The 27,305-nt window shown below is 33.7% G+C and overlaps 2 protein-coding genes across 4 annotated transcripts; both read right to left on the reverse strand.

The window, feature by feature from the left end:
- Positions 1 to 806: 806 nt before the first annotated feature.
- Positions 807 to 14,653, reverse strand: LOC143630714 (callose synthase 2-like). The gene is made up of 41 exons (XM_077099646.1): positions 14,294 to 14,653; positions 13,353 to 13,557; positions 13,178 to 13,278; positions 12,970 to 13,088; positions 12,747 to 12,840; positions 12,563 to 12,673; positions 12,243 to 12,359; positions 12,066 to 12,158; positions 11,887 to 11,978; positions 11,610 to 11,736; positions 11,389 to 11,523; positions 11,228 to 11,304; positions 11,071 to 11,140; positions 10,949 to 10,990; positions 10,287 to 10,463; positions 9,753 to 10,205; positions 9,637 to 9,689; positions 9,512 to 9,572; positions 9,342 to 9,423; positions 9,203 to 9,252; positions 9,032 to 9,118; positions 8,817 to 8,951; positions 8,363 to 8,454; positions 8,191 to 8,275; positions 7,920 to 8,092; positions 7,157 to 7,280; positions 6,974 to 7,074; positions 6,763 to 6,889; positions 6,520 to 6,671; positions 6,330 to 6,439; positions 6,115 to 6,243; positions 5,814 to 5,882; positions 5,548 to 5,737; positions 5,194 to 5,470; positions 4,663 to 4,778; positions 4,479 to 4,562; positions 3,499 to 3,925; positions 2,233 to 3,027; positions 2,087 to 2,137; positions 1,173 to 1,358; positions 807 to 1,071 (listed from the first exon to the last, which is right to left on the reverse strand). The coding sequence occupies exons 2-41, from the start codon at positions 13,540 to 13,542 to the stop codon at positions 820 to 822; spliced, it is 6,006 nt and encodes a 2,001-aa protein (XP_076955761.1). The 5' UTR covers positions 13,543 to 13,557; positions 14,294 to 14,653; the 3' UTR covers positions 807 to 819.
- A 1,107-nt stretch (positions 14,654 to 15,760) lies between these two features.
- On the reverse strand, positions 15,761 to 20,015 carry LOC143630628 (chaperone protein dnaJ GFA2, mitochondrial-like). 3 transcript variants are annotated; one of them, XM_077099595.1, is made up of 18 exons: positions 19,824 to 20,015; positions 19,645 to 19,741; positions 19,476 to 19,553; positions 18,127 to 18,212; positions 17,921 to 18,004; positions 17,796 to 17,834; positions 17,610 to 17,699; positions 17,472 to 17,522; positions 17,294 to 17,381; positions 17,164 to 17,228; positions 16,989 to 17,063; positions 16,819 to 16,891; positions 16,660 to 16,751; positions 16,485 to 16,556; positions 16,342 to 16,398; positions 16,214 to 16,262; positions 16,033 to 16,099; positions 15,761 to 15,920 (listed from the first exon to the last, which is right to left on the reverse strand). In XM_077099595.1, exons 1-18 carry the CDS (start codon positions 19,887 to 19,889, stop codon positions 15,815 to 15,817), a joined length of 1,335 nt encoding a protein of 444 aa, XP_076955710.1. In that variant the 5' UTR covers positions 19,890 to 20,015; the 3' UTR covers positions 15,761 to 15,814. The 3 variants fall into 3 exon arrangements, with proteins under 3 accessions (XP_076955710.1, XP_076955708.1, XP_076955709.1); XM_077099593.1 differs by having other exon boundaries at positions 19,639 to 19,741; XM_077099594.1 differs by having other exon boundaries at positions 17,921 to 18,000; positions 18,123 to 18,212; positions 19,639 to 19,741.
- Between the last annotated feature and the right edge of the window lie 7,290 nt (positions 20,016 to 27,305).

Below are 27,305 nucleotides of genomic sequence, written 5' to 3' on the forward strand. Positions count from 1 at the left end.
AGTCAGAGGCATTATATTGATATATTTTGTTATTCAAGTTTTAGAGTTACATTTGAATTTTGACTATTTTAGAACTTTTGGTACTAATTAGATGATATTAAATGCTATATAATTGTTTTTGTTTATTTTATTTGAAGAATAATATAATTTTTCATATACAAAATATATTTTAACTTTAATTTAAGTGCGCTTATTTTTTCTCAAGCCCTCGCTTTTTTTGCGCCTTGAGTGCGCCTAACGCATTTGATAACTATGCTTCAGTTAATCTTTAGCAAATTGAATATGTTTAAAATATGCATTGTGTATTGTGTACTTATACAAGGCATATTTACGCGTTTTTGATCGATAACACCTGGTCTTGCCATTGTTGTGTATGTTAGCCGAAGCGCCTCACCATTGCATACCGATTGATGGAACGGATCTGCTACCGAATACAGAATACAGATGGGTGGGCTTCTTTGCAGCACCAAACTATGTAATTATAGATTTTTAGCATAGGTTGTTTTTGATAAAGAATACCATTATATAAGCTATATAGAGTATTGTTATATTTGTCGCTTTGTCGTTTCCGCTAGCATAGTCTGCAATCTAGTAACTTAATGCCTTCTTGGTGTCTAGTTCAAAAAGAAGTAGAAGATGTGACAATATGTCAATATATAAATATAATTCTACCAGTATACATGTCTCAATCTAGTTAGAAAAATTTATACAAAACTATAAACTTAATATACCCTTTTGCTAATTCATGCTCTTGACACCATGCTTACATACATATACACACGGCATATGAATGTTATCGCCCTAGAATATGATCGAAACTCACTCCTTGTTGCGGGCGGATTTGTCTTTTTTTGGGCCGACACCAAGAATACGAGACATTTGCAGACCTCTGCTAAATGCTTGGTTGAACAGCATTCGTGTTTGGAACTCTGACACGAATGGGAACCAAGCCAAAATTGCAACCGGCGTGAATAGTAGCAAGCCTATTATCATTTCATAATATTGCGCTAGTGTTTTAACCGACGACCAGAATCCAGATCGTCTCAGAAATGGCCTAAGAGCTTGTGCAATCTAATACATCAGTCATCAACCAAACATATCAAACCAATGTTACAACCTTCATAGAAGAATTACGCTACAAATGACGAAATATGGTTAAAGGGCTCGCTCACCTGAAGCATTCCCCAACCAGTCGGCATTAAAGCGAGGAGGCATACTATTATATCCTTTACGGTCATATGAGGCTGCGCGATTATGGTAATCAAGATCGAAAGAAAAGTGAGAAAGACTAATCCTTTAATCAACCGGAACGCAAGCTGGTAGTCATTGCTAAGCGATTTTTTACAATATGACACCCCCTGAAAACATAATATGCAAATCATAGTTATTAACTAGGGGTGTGTGTGGTGCGGTTCGGTGCGGTTTTTGATTAAAACCGAACCAAAACCAAATTTTCGGTTTTATGATTTTTTAAAACCGTTTGGTTTTGGATGCGATTTTTTTTGTTTTGCTAATCGAGTCAAAACATTTTGGGCCAAAAAAAAAAAAACTTGACCCAAAATATTGAAATTGGGCATTATATTTTTTTTTTCTTTAAACTAATGATTAATAGAATATTGAATATTTAAGCTTCAAATATTATAAGACAATAAAAGATATATTTAAAATAAAAAATCAAAATCAAAACTAAAAGTACCAGTATTATTAGTTATTAACTATATGTAGCAACAAAATATAATTGTTATTAACCATATGTTAAAACATAATAAATGGTCGTCGGTAAATTTTGTTTTAATGGTTACGGTTAGCATATTATGGTTATTTTGATTTTTTTGGTTATTTCGGTTTGGTTCTGTTTTTTCGGTTCTTAACAAAATACAAAACCGAACCAAAACCAATATATCGGTTTTTTTGCTAAAGTTCAAAACCGAACCGTCGGTTTCTAATTCGGTTTGAGTTTTTCGGTTCGGTTTTTGTGGTTTTATCGGTTTTTGTTCGGTTTTTTCGGTTTTGTGCACACCCCTATTATTAACTATCAACTACCAAGTGTTAAATTAATTAAAAGTCAGTTTCATTTTGAATCAACCTTCATTACAAGTAGTCCTGCAAAGATCACAAGCCATGATATTCCATAAACCTGCATTCAAGAAACAAATCAACACTATTAGTTTATGCAAACTCAATTATATGTTTTATATCTATAACAATGTATATAATATATATAACAAATACCAGAAAACTTTTGCTGTTTGTGATGTTGAGATGATACACAAGTCCAAACTGATAAACAAAGAACCGAAACGCCAACAAAATCTCCATAACGGTACCCCTTATACCCGACGAAAGAAGATGTTCTTGATTTGTTTCCCACCATGATTCCCAGCTTTTATTCACAGACACACCAATCCCACCTTGGTTACTTATCCACTTGCTCCAATCTGTCCAATCATCAACGATCTTCGGCCATTCAAAACCCGACGGATTAAAAAGAAACGGAGCAAAAAGCCATGTTCCCACCATGAACCACATCGATATCGTAATCAAAACATATGCCAGTGAACTTCTATAAGACTCACCAAATATTTCATACACAACAAGTAATATAAGAAGCTCAATTCCTTTAACGAAATGACTACGCGAATATAGCCTGTAGTTTTCCGCAAACTTGGCATGAAACACAACAAATCCACGACCTGTGGCTCGGTATTGTGCGCCCCCGTGAAGCAAAGTTCTACCGTAATAATGTGTTTTCGTACCCAGAGAAAATGTGAAGAACACGGAAGCTAACTGTAGTTGCATCAACACAAAGTCGGTAAATGCGCTTCTGAAACCTCGTTCTAGTCCTATTTCAATTATCATCGGAAGCGCCATAAGAAAGCCGATTTGAACAAAAGATTGAGACGCAAGAGCTACTTGCAGCGGGTTGTTTTTCATGATCGCTTTATTTGTAGTCAACTCTCTCTCGAGCCCGCTTAGTACAAGATACAGTCGACCGTATAAAAACACGTATACTATAAGCACAGTTAGCTGCCACATGAAACAGTATCAGATAGTGTATCATTTAAGAACTCTAAAAAATTTAAAACTCTTAGGAACTCTTACCAACTAAACATTTTTTTAATTTTTTTTATATATTACCAATATTTAAGAGTAGTTTTATCATATTTTATATAAAAAATTTGTATTACATATATTAATCACAAGTTTACATATGTGTAAAATTTATGTACTAACAAATTTACATATGTTTTAAAAAACATAGATATGTATAAAAACTAATTTTTCAAAATTGTAATCGTAAATATATATATATATATATATATATATATATATATATATATATATATATATGATAAAACTACACTCAAATAACACTAACATACAAAAAAAAATTATAAAAAATGTTAGTTTCAAGGGTTTCTTCAAGTTCTTAAATAATTTAACAGTTCTGTAATGATACTCATCCAATATTGAGATATTAATTAGCATATTAATTACCAGTGTGTTGAAGTAGAATCCTACAGTAGTGAAATAACACGAGAGCATGCGGAAGAAATCAAAACGGTGTCCAAGCCTATACATATCACGGCTCATAGTTTGCTCTCCGTTTCCGTTGGCTATCTTTGCCTCAAACAATGATATCTGGTTGAGGCCCACATCTCTTCCTTTACCAACTTGTATGTATTCATGATGAGTAATGTTTCCTCCGCGTAATGTAGAGTTAAAACCTAAAAAAAAATTTGGTAAACGTGAACTATATCGGTTAAAGTGGATAAAAACAAATAAAATAAGCTTCATCCGCAAAATTATGCCTGCAAATATGTCTTCACTCAAGTTAATAGTTTTTGACGCCTTGCTGATACCCCCTCGGGTCAAGTGAAATAGTCTTTCGAAAATATCTGGATGCCCATAGTGAAATCTGACCCTGAATTATTAGAATGATTAGCAAATATATATTATGTACCTAAAAATATAAAAACTTTGATGTGGGCCCAAGTGTAGAAGACCGGGCCATGATGTTTCTGGAGGTCCAAGATCGCGATTCCAGATGTGCTGCACGAAAATGGGCTTAACTTGGGCTACGGGCCTCCGTTTCAGGCGTGCTACCAGTCAAAACGACCATTAGAATGTGGGCCACGTTGTGGTAAACCTCCCTAGGCGGTTTATTTTTCTGAAATAAGGCTTCTAGATACACTTTTGGGCCACTTTTGTGTTTTTTGTCTAGTTTTCGGGTTTTGTTTTGGGCTGCTGTTGGGCCTTTGGTTGTTTGTGTTGGCCCAAACCTATTTTGGTTTCTCTATTAATATGTTATAAATGCTTGTGACTGATCATTGATCAATTATCGAATAAAAAAACTTTTGCTTTTCAAATTCCTGACTTTTGGATCGAATTTAGGGGTTTGAGGAAGGATCATCACGGGTATTCGTAGAATCAACATGATTTTCCTTCTCTCTATTAATACGCTGCATCAAACTTACTTTAACGGGTTAGCCAACAATCTTTGTCCGATAGTTACGAAACTAGTCTCCTGGTTAGACATGAACCATGCAAGTGAAGAAACACTGAAAAACACAAATAATAATAATAATAAAAAAGTTAATGTTCACCAAATAAATGAATATGAATATATGATCCTAAAGGAATGCATATTTTGATATTTACCTGCCAGTGAATATATGCTCCCTAAGTCCGAGTATGGTTGGAGTTCGAACACCGTGTTTGATAAGAAACTCTTGAAGCAAATTCCTCATTTTAAAGGCTTCTTCCATGTAGTTGTCCTGTTAAAGAAGTTATCATACAATATAAGCCTTAACGTACAAAAACAAGCGCGAATTACACTCAAGCCAAAAACAAAACGCTCAAAGCCAAAACACAAAAACGCTCAAGAAATCCATAATACGCTCAAAACGGTTTTCGTGCAGAAAAGTAAAAAAATTGATCGATTAACAATCCAAATCTGTGTTTTTCGGTGAACTGATGACTAATTGGATATATATTGACGATTTCGAGATCTTGAGATGTGATTTCATGGATCAGTTTCATGAATATAAGTACTTTTTATGGTAATGTACGTTAAGGATTATTGTAATTTATCTTTTATCGTCCTATTGATATTACAATTAGAAAAAAAAAACTATATTTCTTGCTAAGAGACTACACTCATAATACAAGTTTAGGCAGAACTCAGAGTACCTGGTTCATGTCTATTGTTTGCAGACCTTCTCCGCGTGTGAAAATTAAGGCATGATTTTGATTCTCAGGTTTTCCCTCACCCAACATGGGGGGCCCGGGAAGTTTTATACGGTATATAACCTGATCTAAGTTTTGATCTCGATCTGATGCATCTGCAGACATTGGTATAGCTTTCACAAGAACTGAATAGTAAGACATATTATCAATCACCTTCTCGGACTCATCATATCTAGGTTCTTCCACCTCATCAATATACGCGACACGAATAGAAGGATACCTACGGACGATTAGAAAATAGAAAAAAGGAAATGCTAAGCGTGTCGTAATTTAAAAAAGATAACTTGAATTTTTTACTTTGTCATAAGCCTCAAAATGTCATGAGCACGAGCGTCATTTGATCTTTTTTGGATGCCATATTGTTGACACGAGACAACATACGTGAATTTCATATCTGCAACCGCTTGACACTGTGCCAATAATGATCTTTCATTCATCAAATATTCTTCTGTGTTAGAATCAGCAGCCTTGTATCCTTTCATTAACTCTGCAACACGCATTACATTTTCAAATACCATAAACAAACTATTGAAATTGAAATCGTAAGTAATATTAATATGTACCGTCGTCCTTTGCCATGTCAAGGAAAGCCTGAAGTTCCAACGCTTGCCGATAGTACATCATGCCTCGTACTAATTCATGTTTAATAAGGAGTCATATTATTATCAGATGTAAACATCTGATTCATTCAGACTTAAGACTGTTTGGTTCCAAACCGAAAAACATCTGAATTAGGTCTGAATCATTCAGACTTATTGTTGTTGCTGAATGGGACAGAGGCTCATTCAGTTCTGACTCATTCAGATATGAATGAACCAAACAGCCAGTAACTCTAATTTTTAAATTAATAAACAATTCACGTACCGGTTTTGGTAAGAGTTTGGCCTCTATACGACACCCAAAGGCGAAGTTCGTCTTCAGATTCCGGACCTGCATCTTTCAGTTCTTCTACATTGTTATGCCCCATCCTCTCTAGAAAATTGTTCCATTCATCTGAAAAATATTTACATGGTTCAACCTTTAACGGAACACGTATTCTAACATCAAAGTGGAATTAAAAAGTACGAAAACAAACTGACCGGGGAAAATTTTCCTTAAGTAATAAAGGATCGAAACTTCATCTTCAATTGGCTTTTCCAAATCATTTATAGAAAAAAGCACATCCTCATTGTAGTAAGGAGTCAAGACCCTAAAATGTGAAGGTATAGCATGTAATAATAGAAGATTAATTTCTATACTTTTGTTGTAATATCGTTTGACGAAACTTACGAAAAAGATATCATATTTCTAACTTTGGGTGCCGCAGGCATGTCCATAAACAAAGAATTGGAAAAGAACGAGATACGCCTTCTGGCTTCTAAGTTCGACGGTACATCCATTGCAGATTCTTTTTCAGTAAGCAAGAGATGAAGCCTATTAATCTAGAATCAACGACAAGATGATGAGTCTTTGAAATCATTTAAATTGCTAAACACATTGCTTAAGAATTAAGAATTAAGTTCATAAACTTGCTTTTTCTTTCCAAGTTTCCGTCTCAATAGTAACGGGAAAATTAAGTTCTGCAAAAAAATAATCTTTATTTTGTGGAGCTATCGCTTCATGAACCGCATAAGATCCACCATGACTTGACTCCAACATGCTATATGACAAAAGGAAAAATAATTCAATTAGTAAAGTTAAATAAGCGAACGAGACTTCTAAACCGTCCGCCATTTCAATTTACCTAGAATCAACTGGCTCATTTAATATGTCTCTTTTCACCACCTCGAGCATGTTAAGTAGCACGATTACAATGCCATCTTTGTCACTCGCTTCATTCCGTTTCTGGAAGCAAACGTTTCAATTACGGTTTAATATTATTGGAATCTTTGTAAGAGAATATAAGGAAAACAAAGATGTATTCGACCAAAAACTCGATAAGCTGAATGAAATGATCGGTAAGACTAGGAAGTGCACTCATATCCAACACATTTACAAGATCTCCCTCATTTATGTGATAGTCAACTTTTTCAAAAATCTCGGTAATGACACTGCAAATACACAAACACATCATAAGAATTAAGTTAATAAACTTTTACATTTATGCCTGTAAACGAACCAAACGTTCGGTGAACTGTTCATGAACCGTTCAGCGAGAAGTTTGTTTATGTTCGTTTATTAAATAAACAAACAAACATGATCCAGAAAATTGTGTTTGTACAATTAAACGAACGGACATGAACACGTCTTTCGTTCGTTCTGTTCGTGAACGTTCCTTTATGTCCGTTTACATATTAATAGAAAATATATTATTTATTATGTGTATGAGTCATCTAGTTAATGTTTTATATTTGTTCGTTTATGTTCATTTAAGTATGTTCATTTATGTTCGTTTGTGTTCAGTTACGTTTGTTCATATATATATATATATATATTCATTTATGTTCTTGTATTTGTGTTCAGTTATGTTCGTTTATGTTCATGAACTATTGGTTTAAATTTTAAACAAATGAACATGAACTTGTTCATATTTTAAATAAACAAACATTAACACAAATATTTGTTCGATTAAGTGTTCGTGTTCATGTTCATGTTCATTTAAAGTTAAATGAATGAACACGAACATGCCTTTGTTTGTTTTCATTCAGTTCGTTTGCATGCCTATTTACATTGGATGATGATTTACGTACGCCGTTTCACGTTCCCCTCGGACAAGAAAGTTTAAAATTTTTTTGCATGAAGCATAGCATTCCTGTACCGCAAAGAGCATATAAATGTCTGCATTTAGTCTCTTTTGCAGTTCTCGTTGACGGTCGCGGTCTTTTGCCTTGCTATCCCTTGCCATGTCAAAGGCTATTGGAAGCTGCAAATTGCTTGTTGCAAAGTCAGAACATATATAGTGATATATCCATTATCCTCAATGTTCATGAAAGACAGTTATTCAGTAAGTAAATATTAAACCTTGCTAGCAAGTAAAAATGGAGGCCATTGAATAAGATTCCAGTCAAAATCAGCCCACTGTGGCATGAGTAAAAGGTCCTTTTCCCTGATAACATAAAAAATTTATGTACAAATCGATCCGAGTGAGAAAAGGTTAAAATTAATTACATGTATGTAACCATGTCCAAAGTACCTATTACTTATCAAATCTTCCTCCCTGAAACATGTAATAATTTTATTCCACATCTGAGCAAACCTTGCTGTCGATACTTTTTTGGTTCGTTCCTGAAATATATACCAAAAAATCAAACTCGGTTGGGACTTGGGAATATATTTAAGGATAGATAATGTTGGGGATTTCTGCAATCGTATATCTTAGGAAAATCTGAGATTTGTGAAACACTTTCAGATCAAAATATTTGTTGGTTCCCAAATGTTCTGACCGGATAAAACTCTGATTGAGTGCAAGAATCAGTATGGAGATTGTGAGAGTTTTTTGAACCAGAATGTTTATCGTATGATCAAGACAGTTTCAAAATGCATAATAAATGCTACATATACCTAAGCCATTACTTTAGCGTCCCGAAACTAACAAACTCTAGCGTAAAACTGTAACTAAAAGGAGCCAAAGAGTAAGAAAACGAAACCTTATCCAATATACGGGCTAGAGTGTCGTCGTTTTCTTTCTTAATGCTTTCACTATCTTCAGCTGGAATCAAGCAGTCATTAAATGCACCCGGAAGTGACTGAAACCGGCTTCTCAACATACCTAAAGTTCGAATCTAAAGAAACAAAGGGTAAATGCCAATACTATGCAAAAACTAGAAAAGTTAACAGTATTTATTGTATTTATTTATTTAACCTCTCCAAGACGTCGAAATGCACCGTAAATACCACCAAATATTGTCGAAAATATGGCATACCATATCTGAGCATCCATGAAGTAGACCTGTAAAGATTAGAAAAGTCACTTTAGAAAGCAAGTTTTTGCAAAAAGGATAAATAGGACAGGACTAGGATATTATCAACATACTAGAATGATAGGAGACCAGAGTGTAATCACGATACCGATATTGCTGTTAGCTGAAAATAAATAAACCAAGAACAATATATGAATTAAGCGGTATATATCCATAAACATATATCATATAGGGGTTCTAAAACTTGATTACCTTGAGGGAAGAACTCGTGCCATTCGTAACGTCTTATGTGAAGTCTCATAATCGCTTTTGTTGGGGCCACTAGAGGCTGTATCTGCAACATGTAATCCTCATTGAAATCAGAATTAGTATTAAACTATTAATTATGTTTCACAAGCGAACGACGAGGATAAAAGAGGCACCTCCAAGTAGTAACTGAAAGCCAACTTTGCCATTATGAGGAGTACCCAGAATATCGTGTACCTAAAATGAGAAATCGTAAAACATAAAGCAAGGCGCAACATTGTAATTAATACAGAAGTCATACTTGATAAGGGAGAGCGGATCTTCGTGCATTCCCCTCCCAACGTAGAGCGGAAGCTGCAAAATTTATTGACATTATGATTCATATATTGTGAAGAATAGAAATGAATATTGTTGTACCTGAGACCACCACATTATGAACCGCACAATTTTGTAATCTGATCGCTCTAGATTGCGACGTATAAAAGGTAGGAGAAACAATAATCCAGAAAGGATATTTGGAGACAAGTAAATAACAACTGCTATAATGAAAACAGAAGGTGAACTTGGTCCGTTACCAAACCAGTTCTTAATGGTCTCCTCAAAACCTGAAGGGTTCTTCCAACTATAAGAATATGTTGTCGGTAAAACTATAACCCAAGCTGCCGCAGAAAGAGCCTTCAGAATATATCGAAGTTTCACGTTAAATGACATGCCGAACCTTGCTTTCCACATCATAGATATATCAAGGACAGCTTGTGCAAGTTTTAAAACCGCGGCTGTTATGAAGATGCTCAACACTTTCTTGAATACAACTCCATCAAAGATGGAACTTAATGGACCCGACCCATTCCATGCAATAATAATCATCGCCTTAAGAACGAAAGAGTCAAGTTAATAAAACAAAGCATAAGTCATGCAATATGAAAGAAGAGAATCAAGATTATTAGTTACCTGTAAACACAAGATAAAAAAGCTCCACATCCTATCAAAGCTCCTAAAGATATGCCAGTATGAATCCGTTTCAACAAAATTGATTTTTCGTACTGGATGATCGTTTTTAGCAGGTTTTTCACTAGTAGCTTGTTCTTCACCTTCACCAGCTGTATCACCAGTATCAGCTTCAATATCCTGGAATAAAAGTATTTGATTTATTTAGTACAAGCACGCTCTTCTTGCGGTGCGCCCATATAATGTATATGTGTGTGGCCCATCGAATGGGCAAAAGTGAAATTGCACTAATTTTGACGTTATTTTACTAATTTCGTGAAAATAAGTGGCGGAAGGTTAATCAGGCATCATGTGGTGGTGATGATGGCCGAAAGACAAGGGTGTCTGCACCAATCAGCCGGTGTCCCAGTGGTTGAGTGTTATGTGCCTTATGTCCAAGGCTTGATGCAAAACTACCATCGAGCCGGGGTCTCACCGGAAGCAGCCTCTCTATTCCTAGGGGGTAGAGGTAAGACTCTTACCCTCCTCAGACCCTACCATAGCTTTGCTATTAGTGAGATTTACTAAGTACGATGACGATGATGATATTTAGTACAAACATATATGGCTGAGTTGTCTTGATATTAGATTATATGAAAAATTGATGTAGCAAGTACGATACTTACATCATTTACGACAGGTTTTTCACGAGTAGCGGGTTTTTCATCCTGAATTAAAAGCATTTAATATATTTAGTCTCTGGCTAGTGACACAAATATGTGGCTAATTAAGTTAACTCAATACTTACATCATCTTCTGGGCAAAAGAAAGTAGGATCCTTACGCATTGGCCAACCCAGACGAAAGCAATCGGGCGACCTACAATATTTGTACACACCAATAAATATATATCGGATTGAATACTTGATTTACCATTAAACGATACGTGAACATAAAGCACGATACCAAAAGAATTCATTTAAGTCATCATAGTTTCTCCATTGAGAATGTTTTGCCTTCCCCTCTTTGCTTCTTTTAGCTTCCTGAACGAATAACGAAAACACACGCGTTTGAAACCGAACACACAAATACATAAGCTGCAAACATGTTCCATATTTACACCACACCTTTGCTATTGTTTTGTAGATAGGCTCCACAACTTTCCACAAGAATGCCTCTTTTCCACCTCCATATGCAGGCTTTATAGTCTCACCGTTGGGACCGACGCTACCAGCCAAAATACTATATACTTCAGTTGCCATCTGCGGAACAAGGAGACAACGAAAAACTTTCAAAGTGCACATGAACGTAAATTGATTACATATAAGTATATAACCGTGATGCATACGTTATGATAGATATAGCAAAGGCATTCTGGCATGAATCTCAAGTTTGCTGCTTCACCCCATATGAGAAGATACAGACCCATGTACAACAACTTTCTTTGTTGCACTTCTTTTTGAACAATTGGCAACCTGTAAAATGGATGACGGCGGTAACACATTGTTAGTTAGTCGATAGATATGATTTTATACCTTTATACTACACACTCGAAAACAGTTTTAAGATAGTAGCTATCGGATACTAACCATAAATTAAAGAACCTCAAGGAAGGCTTTACTTACCAAAGACTACTTTTGCGACCCAAATATTTGCACCACTTCTTGTAGTTTTTAAAAAGTTTCTTCATAACTTCAGTAACCGCGGAATCCTCCAGCTTTTCGAAAGAACAATATGAGAAAATACCATAAGCAATATTAACTGAGGTATAATATAATCTTAGACCACTTATAAAGAATAATACCTTAGGTTGTTGGTCAGGATTCGGGAACTGGCGAATGTAAACATTTGCAAGCAACAAGATTAAGTGTTCTCGCTGATTTGAGACATTATCTTTCTGTGAAATAAAACAAGTCACATTAACAATTATCATGATACATTAACAGATTAACTACTACTGGTTAACCACCTAACGGCTAACCTGAAAACCGAAGATTACTTGCAGCCAGTCAAGTATGTCATCATGTGCTTTCTTTTTGTAGCCTTCGGGCCATGGAAGTCCCCTGGTGTTACGGAGTGCAGAAACCGTAACTTGAATCTACAAGTTTTAACATTGTTAGTATGAAATATGAATATAGTCATCTACCATTGATAAAAACTACTATTGATTAAATATGCAAGTCAGGCTAAACGCGTTATTTGTACATGTTGGCCTATACATATATACGGGTGAGTGTGTCCAAAACATATATTATTTCCAAATTATTTAAATAAAATATTTTAACAAAATATGGAACTCACCTCTGGATATCTCATTATAGCTTGATTTGAACTATCAGGATCAAGTGGAAGTATATTATAAGGAACATACATCTTGGTCTTCTCTGCAATCTCATTGTGAGCTTCCAATATCTAAGCATAAAATAATTAACAATTCACTTTAAATTATTAAACTGTTTAATATAAATTGCCACTATTTGGTTACCTCATCCGCCACCTCAACAGACTCGGTGAAGTTAACAGCCGTTAATACATCAAAAAGAATAGCCGCAGTATGATACGCTTTTGTAAGACGAGTACTACGACAAGTAAATTTCCACAATTAGAAAACACAGTGAAAATTTCAAGGAAGACACAACTCAACAAGATATTATTATTATTATTATTATTATTATTATTATTATTATTATTATTATTATTATTATTACCGGTCAGCTTTATCGGCCTTTTGTAAGGCTTGAATGTACTTCCTGAAATAATGTCGATAAAAATCCTGCATTACACGAGCATTACTCTTTGTTCGTCCTTCTAACGTTGTTTCATCTTCCTATAAAGTTTGTAACACATCAAATCAGTTAACTTATTAATATTCAATATTCATTCGGTGTGTGTGTGCATACACACAAACATACATACCCTCTCTAGACGTTGAAGTAAGGCGGTCTTGAATTGGCGAACACCACGTCCACTCGATTTAGGATCTAGTTTGTGGGCTTTCTCGAAAGCATAGAACCGACCTGAGTTCGTACATAATAATGTTATTGCTCATTAAAGGAAATTATAAACATGATAATAGAATGGTGGGACTTACAAAGGTAGGCAACTCTTGGATTTGCATGCTCAACTTCATTAGCAACACGAAGAATAGGTGCGATTAAAACAAGTGATGAAGGCACCACTTCACTGTCCATCATAGACTCCATGCCCAAACTACTAAACGTTTGAGTCCGCATCAGACGTCCAGGTGACGACTGGTCAGACCCTCTTCGATTGTACGCCATTGTTTCTTAAAAACTCTGTTTATAAAAAAAATATCAGCACCAAATTAACAGAAGATGAAGATCCCAAACATTTGTTACATGTACTTATAAATTATAATCAAATATATTATAATCAAATATAGTTTGAATATCAAGAGAAAACAACTTTTGTACACTTTAGTCTAACTTTTTTTAATGTATCAAAAGTTAAAGTTAGCTTTCTGTAGTTGAATCCTTTCTAATTTCCTTGATAACAAAGGAGCATTGATTAGATGAAAATAATACTAATTAGAAATTGATATAAACGTATTTGAATAAAAATGTAAAACAAATAATTTTGGAATAAACTCTCCAATTCTAATAACCAAGAAAATAACTCAAAACTTGATTACAGCCATGATCATGACTCGATATATATAGCTAAACATAAACTCGTTTAGACTATAACTAGGACTCCAAAATTATAAAAAACATTAAGATAATCAATCCATGATAACTATCTATAAGCCTCTAACTAACTTTACTTGCATTTCATCTGTCCTTCTACCGCAAGCCACGTTATAATTTAAGGACGATTTGGTAGTTAAATCCAACATAAATTGGTACCAAAGAAAAGAGTTTTAATAATCTTAAGTAATCCAGAAAAGTGAATTCTGAGTTGATCAATCAAAAAACCAAATCCATGATAATAATAACAATAAGAATAATAATAAGCAACTGAATTACTACATAGTTCGACAATATTACATGATGAAGACGACGATGAACTTACCGGATAACTGAAGCTGAAATTAATATTAATATAGAGAAGTAGCTTTTATGATCATTTGAATGTAAGAGTTGCAAAGCTTTCAAGTAAAGAGCTTTGTGATAAAAGAAAGAGTTGAAAGAAACACATATAGAAAGATGGAGGGAAAAAGCAGAAGCATTACCTAAGAGAACTTAATCACCAAGAAAACGCGGGCAACTTAGTACATAAATAATTCAACACTATGTTTTATTTTATATTTATTTTTGTGTTAAAAAGGTTTCATGATATTATTACTTTTAGTACCCATGGTTTTAACAGTGCTAATGAGCTTGTTTATAAACTTTTTGCATGAAATCATTATTTAGTTTTGTTCTTATAGGCCTATAAATGAACCAAACGAATATGAAGAAGGGAACGTTCGTGTTTATTTATTTAACTTTAAACGAACACGAACACCTATTCGAATGAATATTTATGTTCATGTTTGTTCGTTTTAAAAATGAGCATGTTTGTCTTCGTTTATGTTTGTTCATTAAAAATCTAAACGAATAGTTTACGAACATAAAAGAACATAATTGAACAAAGACAAACGGACTTAAATGAACACACGTAAACGAACACAAACAAACCAAACATATATATAAACATTAAGTAGATGATTCATACAAAAAGACAAAAACAAACATAAGTGAACATAAGTAAACTAACGTTCACAAACATAAATGAACGAACGAAACATGTGTTCATGTTCGTTCGTTTTATAAAATGAACACAAACTTTTTGTTCGTGTTCGAAAATAAACGAACTTCCAACCAAACAATTAGCAAACAATTTACTAAACGTTTGGTTTGTTTACGTACCTACCTACTTGCAAGTAGAATGGTAATCAATTTATAAACATTATCCAAGACAATTTTTCTTCTTTATGTGAACAAGTTAACTTAATCATCCGGAAGAAATTAATTGTGTAAAGGAATCCTAACATGTTAAGTCAATAATGAAAGACAAGTGTTATAAATATTATTTATTATGATTAATTGTATTGGAAGACTTTATTTTTTACATATATTGTAGTTCTTTATAATATAATATTATTATATATGTAAAGATGAGTACGTAAGTAAAAAGTACACCCACAATCAAATCTTTGATATATTTGGTTAAGATGAAGTGATGAACCACTTTCCTCTTTCATGTCTTTTTTCTCACATGAAAACCTACCAAACTATCTTCCACGTCATTTTTAGACTTTTTTGGTACTTTCAAGCAAAAAAAAAACACACACACTTTACTTAATCATGCAAAGAATTGCTGACTCGTGACCCGACCCGACTGTATTATCAAGTAATTATTTAATATGTCACAAGGTAACTTATGTTTTACAAAAAATAGATATTTGGTAGGTAAATATAATATCTAGTAACAATAATGGTTAGAGAACCTAGTCTTGATCATAATAAGTATACATCATCATATCGAAAAGCTCTTTCTGTGTTATGCCAAAAAAATTCTTCAACCGCCAATCACGAAGCTCGGAACAGGCTAATTAGATCCTGCAGCAGCAGCAACCTGTTTCTCATCTTCTTCGCTGATTTCTTCTTTTTTGGAGAACTCTTCAATCAACTCGCGTTGCTTTTCGGTCAATTTCCTGAATATCGTATTATAGAAAAGATTAAAAAAAACTCGAGTCAGTATGCCGAATAAAGTAAAGGTGGCAGACAAGAAAATTTTAACTGTTTAGTTAAAGATGGAAAACTTACGTCGGGATGCTAACGTTGAAGTGTACATATTGATTTCCGTATGAATACGAGGTCCTGGTTTTAATTCCTGAAATTCAAACACATTAACATTATAAAAAAAATTATCTTATACATATAACCTAATGAATATGCAAATTTAACCAGAAAATGAATTAAGAACGAATAAAAAATCGACACTAACCTTTCCCCTTTAAAACTACTTGTGAACCTGGTTGAGTGCCCGCACGAACCTGCATATTATAAACATACAATGATATTTAACAAAATAAAGATTTGAAAATATTTTTCACAAAAAATTTAAAAATCAACCTTAAGAAGAACATCTCCTGTTAATGTCGGGACCTGAATGTTTGTTCCCAAAATTGCCTGCACGAGAATAAACTCAAGTAACCTATACCATATTTAAATTTAAATGCATAAACATTATAAAACAAAACATGTATATTAATTACCTGACTCGTACTCAGAGTGGCATTGACATGAATGTGGGCCCCTTCTCGTCGGAAAATAGGGTCTTCTCGCACCTATAAAGATTGTAATTTAAAACATAAACAATGTAAATTTAACCTAGTATATGCAAAATAAGCAACGGTATTAATAATTAATATTAGTGTTACTTCGAGTTACCTTAATAGTAACAAAAAGATCGCCCGGTTGGTTGCCATCGGGATCCGCTCCACCACTTCTTGGCACTCTTAACTCTTCATTTGCATCAACTCCTGCACATATGAAAGCCCAAATAGTTTAAAACTTTGTAAAAAAAAAAAAAAACTCACGGTTACATACCTGGCATGATGTTTAATTTAACGGTTTTCTGTCCTCGCACCACTCGTAGACCATCACATGACTTGCAAAAGTTCTGTGAAGCCAACAAGCCTCATAAGTCAATTTCCATTACTAACATATTGTTAATCTATATTTCTATATACATATAATTTTATCGTAAAGAATGTTACCTTGACGAATTTTCCAGTTCCGCCACATTGACTGCAAGTGGACTGAACTTTAAACGGACCATTTTGAGTGAATATCTGTGACCAATACAGAACCACAATATACACTTTTAGAATAAAATCCATTTTATAACCATAATAATTAAGTATTTAATTTTAGAATTTTACAACCACTAACCATGCCTGCTCCTTTACATCGCTTACAAGTTTCAGGCTTTGTTCCATGAGGAACACCAGATCCACCTGCAATTAATTAACGCTTATTTCTTTGCCGAATAACAAATCAAACGAGCCTAAACTTTTCATACCGCAAGTCTCACAAGACACCTCGGTAGTAAAAACCACATTTTTGGTACATCCTTGCACAGCCTCCATAAACGAAAGCTCAACAGAAGTCTGTTGAAAACGTTGACTTCAGATAACAAGCCAAATGCATAAACAGTAGTACGGTACTAGTAACGTATGAAATAGATATAAAGTTACTACCTTTACATCCTTCCCGACGAAGCTTTGAGTAAACGGGTTGAAATCAAATATCTGATCCGCGAAAAGTGAGAGAAGTTAAAAGAATTACATGTCGGTAAATAAGTTTACATGTCGGTAAATATAGAGTATAAAGCTTACATCACTAAAATTTTGGAAAGGATTGTTCCATGGACCGTCACCTGGCCCACCTCCACCATTAACACTTGCTTCATAAGCCTCGTGACCAACCTATAAAATCATTAATCGAGATAAGAAAACGTATATATAACAACAGTAATCAATAATGTAAAGTAAAACAAAGTAAGGTATATTTTAAGTTTGAACCTGGTCATACTCTGCTCGTGTATTCTCATCTTTCAAAACCTAAAAAAAAAGACTAAATTGATATATTTTCTTAATAGAATCTTAACATTGCATAATTTGATTAAAGATTAGGAAGAAAAATACACCTCGTATGCCTTTGAAATTTCTTGAAATTTAGTTTCTGCTTGTGGGTCATCTTTGTTTGCATCCGGATGCCATTTCTTTGCTAACTAGAATTTCCAAAATAAAAAAGATAACAATTTAAAATCAGAAACAAAAGAGCACAAAATCAATGCAAAAAACACAGTGGAAAAAAACGGAAAGAAATAACTGTTTCAAGAAAGATACACACCCCATAATATGCTTTCTTGATTTCTGAAGAAGTTGCCTTCTTACTCACTCCAAGAGTATCATAATAATCTTTTGACGCCATAAATGCTGGTAAAAAAATCATCAATACTAAATAAACTGGATTTTATTTTGATAACACAGACAGAAGTATGTAAATGTACAAACAAAAGCTTTAGACTAGAAAATCCCTCTGCACTCTTCTTCATAGTTATATTTTTAGTTCATATTGTTAATCCCTTATTAGTGTTTAAAATCTTCAATATGTACAAGCAAATTCTAAAGGGTCCTGGTAAAGAAACACCAGTGATGCTATACAAACACCAGGTGACGTCACCATAAGCGCCGTACGCCAGGGCAAAAATGGTTATACGCGCCAGTGCACCACATCATACGGGTCGTATGATAATCGGAAAAGGTCATGAGGGACATATGACTTTGTCATTTATCATAGTCGTTTCTTTGTCAGTCGTTCGTATGATTTGGCCCTCATATGACCCACACAACCATTTTCGCTTTATCATACGAACCGTATGACTTATATATATGTCATATGACCCGTTTAATCGCCAATCACCCTATTCTCAACTTTATGCGTATGAGCTATGAAGAAGTAACAGATAAAGACTAATTTGCAATAGAGCTAGGGTCGTCCAAACTGCTTGATGTTCGCCCCCAATATGCTTGAAAAATGCTCGTTCAATTTCGTATCGTTTCGACTTGTAAACAAGCCAAACACGAGCAACGGTTCGCTCGCTTCTGTTAGGTCGGCTTAAATTACTTCTTTTTATACATATATAATTACACACACACACACAAAAAAAAAAAACCTTTTAGGATTTTTGTCACTCCGTCACTTTCATGGTTTCATTTGCTCACTTCAAGTTTTCAGGCCACTAGAAGTCTAGAAGTTTGTTTTCATGTACATTAAATTCAACTTCAAACTTGTTTCGTAAAGAAATTTCTAATGTGAAAAAAAAATATAACTAATTCTCAGAAACTCCCTCAATGCTCAATCATAAAAACGCTCGCCCGATTTTGACTTGGTTAGTAATTGAGTCGATCAGCTCGCTCCGGTCTGTAAACAAGCCAAGCACGAGCAAGCCCTCGCTCAGTTCAGTTCAGCTCGTAAAAATCCCTAATTTGCAATAGGGCTCTTAAACATGTTAAATCTACTTTTAAAAAACCAAACTGTTTAAAAAATAAAAAATTACCCGTTCGATTTTGGCTCAGCTTGTAAATAACTCAATCAGCTCGGTTCGGTTTGTAAACATATTTAACCTAACTAACTAAAATCCAAACTTTTTAACAAACCTATATAATAAACCAAACAAATTAGGCACTACAACTTACCCGTGCCATGAATCGATCTAATAAACCCGCAATCGGCTTTACCCGTTCCAAACCCGGACCAATATCTCGAACTCCCCACTACATTCAAACAACATAAAAATCAAACCTTTATTAATCTTTATTATCATCAAATAATAACAACACAAAAAGATCAAAACTTTACCATTACCATAATTAGTATGAGAATTAAAAGAATTAAAACCCCCAATTTGCCTTGGCGAATAAAACCTTCGATAACTTCCACCATTAAACTGCGAATTAAACAACTGTAAACAAACAATTAGTCAATTACAACACACACCCACATAATAATAATAACATATTAATATAGAGATGGGTATTACTTACTGGGTTGTGAGAAAGAGATCTGCGAGCAAGTCTTGAGACGAGTTTAATGGCGTTTGAACGACTCATTTGGGAGTGTCAAATGATTATGAATTGGGTTGGTTTTGAAGGGTTGTTTGTTAATAAGGTTAAACCCTAGAGAAACCTTGGTGAACGAGTGGTCTGTTGTACAAGGTTTCCATGTTTCCTTTTTGGTGGTGGTGTTTTGTTGTGTTGTGTTGTGTTGTGTTGACTTGGTGACTAGATTTGAAGAACAAGTAACCCAATGGGCTAGCGGTAGCCTATAAACGAACCGAATGAATATGAACGTGAGCATGTATGTGTTCGTTTACGAACCGAATGAATATGAACGTGAGCATGTAGGTGTTCGTTTATTTAACTTCAAGCAGATATTATTAAGTAGATGACTTCTATTAATAAAAGAACGTTCACAAACATAAATGAACGAACGCAGCTTGTGTTCGTGTTCGTTCATTTAGTCAAACGAACACGAATTTCTGTTCATGTTCGTTCAATAATCTAACTCTCGTCGAACAGTTCACCGAACATTCGGTTCGTCTACACGTCTAACGATAATGGGGTTATGTTTGACAGACTGAAGTAACTAAGTCGTTGTTAAAGGAGTTTTCGCTAATGGTTTTTCTACTGACAGAAGTTAATGCTTATATAGTTGAATAATTGCTAAAAGTTTTAATGGTTAACTGATGTACTTTTTTTCATGAAAAGTTGTGACGTTTTAACTTAAATTAGTGATGGCTTCATGCTTTTATAAAAAAAGTTGTCTTTGGTCATTTTCACACATTTTAATGGAGTATGTTTATCAATTTAATTAACAACATAACGAAACCGGTTTATATTTTGATAATTGGATAAAGGATGGTCCATTTAACCAAAACGATCACCTACTAGTTTTCGATAGTCAAAGTATACGGCTATGGTTTTGTTTTAGGCATTCGCCGTACCAAACCCAACCATGCTCACTCTAATTAGTATAGGTCGAGTCAAGAGAGTTGGGTCTATGTCATATAAATTGTACATAGATTTTAGATCACCCGCCTAAAGTTAGTCAACAAGTCAATTTGGATATACTTAAATTGGTCAACTATTATAAAACTTAAATAAACTAAAGAAACCCGTGACCACTGTTTCTAGCCACCAACTACTCGTTGTAGCTAGCTACTCCATTGTCACTGCCACCACAAAGCCCCGCCCCCCAAACCACCACCACCACCATCGCCTAGGTCTTTGCCACCACCACCACCCCCAACGGCCCAACACTACCTCGTAGTCAGCCCCACCGTCGATACCATGAAAGGGCATGACCGCATGAACTCTTTTTTACACATTATGATATTCCAACACTAAAATCAGATGTGCCCTTCAGGATTCATGCTTGTATGAGAAAACTACCAGAAACCTTTTAAGTTGGCATGAAGTTATATATATATATATATATATATATATATATATACTAGTATGAGACCCGCGCGATGCAGCGGGGCTCGATATTAGCATTTAGTTGATGTTATTATAGTGAGTCGTCATAAAATAGAAATAGAATGTATGTATAATACTTACAGCATGTTATAGATTACATTGGTTTCGATGATGCATACATATGTAATCTATCAAATATTCTATACATACAAATACAATTATACACTTGCATCTAACTTTGACTATTTTAACTTTAACTTCCATATAAGACTTCATTAGTGAGTTGTTATCCAAAAACAACAATCCCAAAAACAACAGCTTGTCAAACAACCTGCATAATAAATCCTTAACATCAATAACTGTAACAATTCAAGAGTCCAAAACATGATATATATGTGGATACAATTACTGTCAATTAGCAACATTATTAAAAGATATAACCCATTTAAATGAACGTACACCAGGAAGCCATGTTATAAACCCTCCAACAATGGGTAAACCTGTCACAAAAGACAAAAGAGGAACCGTTATATATCAAGAAAAATGCAAGCATACGAACAGCATTTAAAGAATTAGAAATAAGAAACATACAAGCAAGCCTAAAATCATTATACCAGGTCTATCCAAATGACATACTAATTTCCCTTTTGGACCAGTTTGTTCCCAAACCAAACTATAAATTTTATACAGTTTTAGTATTTTATAATATGGAAAGTACATATTTAAAACATTGAACCAGTAATAGATTTTTATAGATAATGTGAACAAAGTTAAAAATTGACTCCACAAGCATACTTTGATCATTTTCCAATCCTAAACAGATTTCCTCAACTAAAATCAACAAAATGAATGCATTCAAATATCATATAAAGCATTAATGTCTAAAAAATTAGGCTTGTAAACGAACACAAGAAGTTCCTTTATTTAATAAATAAAAACATGCCTTGTTCGTTTGTTTAAAATCGTTTATATTTGTTCCTTTATGTTCAATTATGTTCGTTAGTTCAGGTTCGTTTATATACCCATTAATAATTTTTTTTCCTATTCTGTCTTTAGTTTTAATAAATTTGTAGGCACAAGTTGTTTGTCACATTACTTTTAAATAGTTTTAGCGTAGTTACGTTTATTCTTCTATGTTTAGTTATGTTCGTTTATGGTCATTAATTATTCATTTATATTGTTAATGAACGGACAAATACAAGCTCATTTTTTTAATGAACAGAAAGAAACATACTCGTTTACTTGTTCATGTTCGATCATTAGTCGGTGAAAGTCAAACGACTATATTCGTGTTCTTTCGGTTTGTTTACAAGCCTTATCTAAATCATCTAAATAAGAAGATTTAGAATATTGTATGCATTAAAAACATATGTTTGGTTGTTTTCATCCCGTTTGAACAATTCGACTCGTTTGAAATTATAAAACAACCTATAAAAAATCCCTTTAAAATTTACGTAAAGATCACATTTAAATGATCGATAAAAAAACACAATAATTTATATTCATGCATACCCCAGCTTATCGAAGCGAAGAAAGAGATCATTGAGTCTATTATTTAGCCGAGCTAAGGTTTCGATTAATTAAAATGTACCTAATAACTAATGATTTAAAAGTGAGAGTACCAAATGAGAGATAAAAGTCTCATGGTTGATGTTGTTGTAGCAACTGCTGCATCACCCATCGCTTTCCTCTTCGAGGTTAAAGCAGGCTAGGGTGATTCTTCTAGCAACTTTCGGTTTCTTCTTTGCAGAAACAATGAAATTTAATACAAGTTATGTTATTATAACGCTTTAGCATCTCGTTTAATCCTTTGTACATGTAAGTATACTGCAGTCACTCTCACCAAAGTGAAGCAATTCCAATTTGTAAGCAAGAACCTAAACACGCACAGTTAGAAATCATCATTATTATAATTTTCTTGTATTTGATGTAATTATCATGTACTTTAAATTAGATTATTATGAAAAAAAACATAAATGCCAGAAACGAACTGTAACCACGAACTGTAACTATTTGCATGATTAACACTAACAAATTATAAACTTTTTATATGCTTCGAAGTTCAACCTAAACCGATAATGACATGCTATCCAACCCATCCAACTGACCAGTTTTCCTCACACAGAGCAGCAAGTAAGTTAACAAGTACAAGTTATCATCATCACAAAGAACTATTAACTTATAATAATATCACTAACAATTAACAATACTACCCCAAACCAAAAGACAAACAAAAAACTAAAAAACAAACCGGTTCCAACCAAAATATCCATTTACCAAGATTTCTTTTTCTTCTTTGTGTTTTTAACAAAAATAATTTTTATTTCAAAAGTACTCTTTCTCTAAAAGTACCCTTTTACCCAAAAAAAATATAAAAAGAAAATAAAATAACCCTAATTCCGTAAATACTCTTTTACCAAAATACACTTTCTAATAACTGTTGTAGATAGTTTAAAGTGATGTGTATGTACTTTATCTGAGGTTAGAATTGTACCATGGAGAATGTCGGTGCTCGAGGCTGGAATGGTTGACCATGTTCATCAAGAGAAGACTCACAAATCGACCTGCACATCAGTACGTACGTGTGTGTTGATGAGAGAAACAGAGCAGCGAACCGCTTTGGCAATTATCATCAAACTATAGTATTCGTTGACTCAAAAGTAATGAAATCATCAATTATCTAATTACTAATTATATTCTTGGTTGAAACTCGAAAGTGAGCAAACATTTGTGATCTTATAGGTTATATTAAAGGAATCACCTACATCGTACCTGAGAAATTGTGTCCTAATGATTCATCCTGCAAAATATCATAAGAAAATCATGTCAAATTCAAGGATATTTGAATTCTTAAACTTTGATGATGATCAGAGATAGGCAAGATCAACAAAACGGGAAAAAAATAATGAAAGAATAGTGAATTTAAAGAGACATATAAGCAAAATCACTACATGAATACATAAATTCAATGAAATTGACCAAATCACTGACCTGAAACTGAGACACCTTTTTGAAAAAGCAAACCCTAAAATTCAAAGAACAACTAAATTAAAACAACAGAAGACATTGAAATCACACGGTTATCGTATATTCAAGATTAAAGTCAAAATGAGGGAAGAATTGACACATTAGTATTTGCTGATGGAATGGGAAGCGGGAATTCTAGGTTTAAGATTTTATGCTTTAGATACTTGTACAATACGCTTATTTGTATTGTACCTTTTAAATTTTCAACATCTCAATTTTCTCTCTCTCTTATATGTATTATATATAGTAATAGATATAGTTCAAATTAAAAATGCCAAAAAAAAAATCATTAATTCTTTTGAATTTCAATTGTGGAAGCATAAGTGAAAAATGGTTCATATACTAATTGTAGCATAGATATGTGAGTATACATATCTATAATACATATAGACGAAGATCCAAAAATCCTAGGTGTTGCGATGTGGTCGCTCCCTCCTTTTTTGGAGTCACCAGATTGCTTGATTTTTAAATGAGGGCTTCTCATGCATTTAACCCAAATTCACGGGTATGGGTCTTACCAAACCTATATATTTCTTAAACGGGTTATAACATCTCATTAAATTAAAACTTAATCTCACCAAATATTTGATGTAAAAATCCTATAAAATAGGGATATATTAAAAATTAATATATGATACTTATAAAATATATTATTATAAATAAGATACAATTTTATGGTAAAAAAATAAACGGGTCTTGGGTATCACCAAACTCATATAGCTTTTAAACCGGGTTATAACATCTCATTTATTTGTAAAACCTTTTATCATCAAACCATAAGTATATTCAGAGGCGGATCCAGAAATTTTTGCTACGATGGGCACAAAATGGATCGGGTAAAAAATAGGTCGGGTCAAATACAAAACCAACGTCGTCCCCTTTCTACCCGAACCATTGTTTACTAACACCAGGCACTATATTTTTTTTCTTTCTAGTGGCGAAACCACATTATAATTCTTACATATATAACAAATTAACCGTTGATAATGGCAGGATAGACATTTTTAGTGTGTGAGTTTTTGTTGTGAGGTTTTATTGTACGTAGTATATTATAAATACAAATAATCCTTCAGGAAAAGAAGATCTTTTGAGACATAATTCATTTGCTAAGCACCAGTCCAGAATGAATATGTTCAATCCATTCATTCTGCAAAACTTCCCATGAAAGCTTCACCATCCTCTTCACTTCATTTCAAATTTCAATCACTGATACTTGTTGTCAGCTTACTTCTCCATTCATCCGCAATATGGTAATAACCACCACCGTCGCCTCTGTTTTCTTTCATAAGACAAGGCAACGATCAAACTATCTCTTCGATTGGTCATGCAATTCCGCCTCCGTCTATTTATATCTAGATTTAATTGCAATGGAGGTAGTCATTTATATCAACTCAAATATTAAATTGGTGACTAATTACCAGGCTTGGCTTGCAAACGAACACTAACAAACAGAGTATGTTCGTTCGTTCGTTAAACTTTAAATGAACAATCAAAACAGCTGGAATTTTTTGTCGGTGTTCATTCATTAACAGTATAATGAATGGTTCATGAACGTAACGAACAAACATAATTGAACGGAAATAACTGGAACAAACATAGTTAAATCTTATTGTGATTAATTTGTTGATATATTGTTATAACTGATTCTGGTTTTTTTTTGTAAGTTAGGCAATGACCAGTTAGTTAATGAGTCTATGCTTGTGATCCAAGCTTACAAGACCCTCCGGGACCACGGTCTATACGTGGCTTACTCGGTTTTTGAAGAGCTTGATGGAACATCATTTGTGTAAGCAAGTGTTTAATTACTGTTTACAGCCAAATTCAATAAGCTTGGTTTTTTGTATAAGCAATAAAGTTAATATAAAGATTAGGATCAGTGAGCAATATCTTACTAATTTGCTTTTGATGATCAATGCAATTGTTTATCTCATTTCAAATTAATAATAAGGTTGTTAGCTTGAGAAAAATGGCGATGAATTGTTGATTTCAACAGATATTCTATTTGAACAATAAAGATATACGCACTATAGATAAGAAAAAAAACATATACACTAACACGTTATACACGTGCGTGTACATATATGCGTGTGTAATTATGCTTATGTGTTAATGTTGTTGTTACAACAAGACCTGCCTGCAATGTATGAGAATTGAGAACCAAATAGTGGTTGGTGGTGATACTTAGAATTAAGATCTTTTTTTGTTTTTTATTATTTCTGTTGATGAATTAGTTGGTTAAATCAATTATGTTTTCTGTTTTAGCACGACCATTTATTTGGTTAAATAGAATCCCTCTTATACCCAACAACCTAATTATTGTAGCACATTTTTTTTGGTTAATTGCTTAAATTGATATGAATGTAATTCATGTTTTTTTTATGCGTAGTTGTTTAATATTCATCCTGGTTTCTCTGTTAAGCACTATTTGGCTTAAAAGTGATTTCTTGACTGTATCTATGATTATTGAAGTATCCAAGTTCTTAATTCTAATATGTGATCTCATATGTTGAATAGGAGCGGTTTTTGTAATTTTGACTAAAGCTCCTAACTTGAAGATGCTTGGACTTTTACTGGAATGTTGTATGCATAAATTTGTATTTTTGAAAGTCCCGTTTATTTTATTTGCATATTACATAGAAACATCATTATTTTGGTTCAGGGTTTTGCTGCAGGCCTTATGCTAAGCATATCTTTCTTTGACTTGGCCCATAATGCGATAAATTCTATTGGCTTTCTGAAATGAAATATATTGGTAAGTCAGTACTTTATAAATTCGGTTATACCCTTTCATGAATCTAACATTTTTCATAGTTCTTGGGAGGTCTCATTTTCTTTGCCGTCATAGCTGATTTTATCCCAGAACCTTCACTTGCTCCTCCAATATACGCATGTGTGTTGCTTACATTGCGGTAGCCTTTTGCAAATTAACAGAAACCAGTGGATGAAGGTGGAAAATTTATCAAGAAAAAGCATCGTCGTCAAGTTTTATGTAGTGGCATTATAACAGCACTTGCGGTTCAG

This window comes from Bidens hawaiensis, unplaced genomic scaffold, assembly GCF_021521415.1.
Source record: "Bidens hawaiensis isolate Kalapana, Puna unplaced genomic scaffold, B.hawaiensis_p1.1 tig00005780_1, whole genome shotgun sequence".
NCBI classification, from domain to species: Eukaryota; Viridiplantae; Streptophyta; class Magnoliopsida; order Asterales; family Asteraceae; genus Bidens; species Bidens hawaiensis.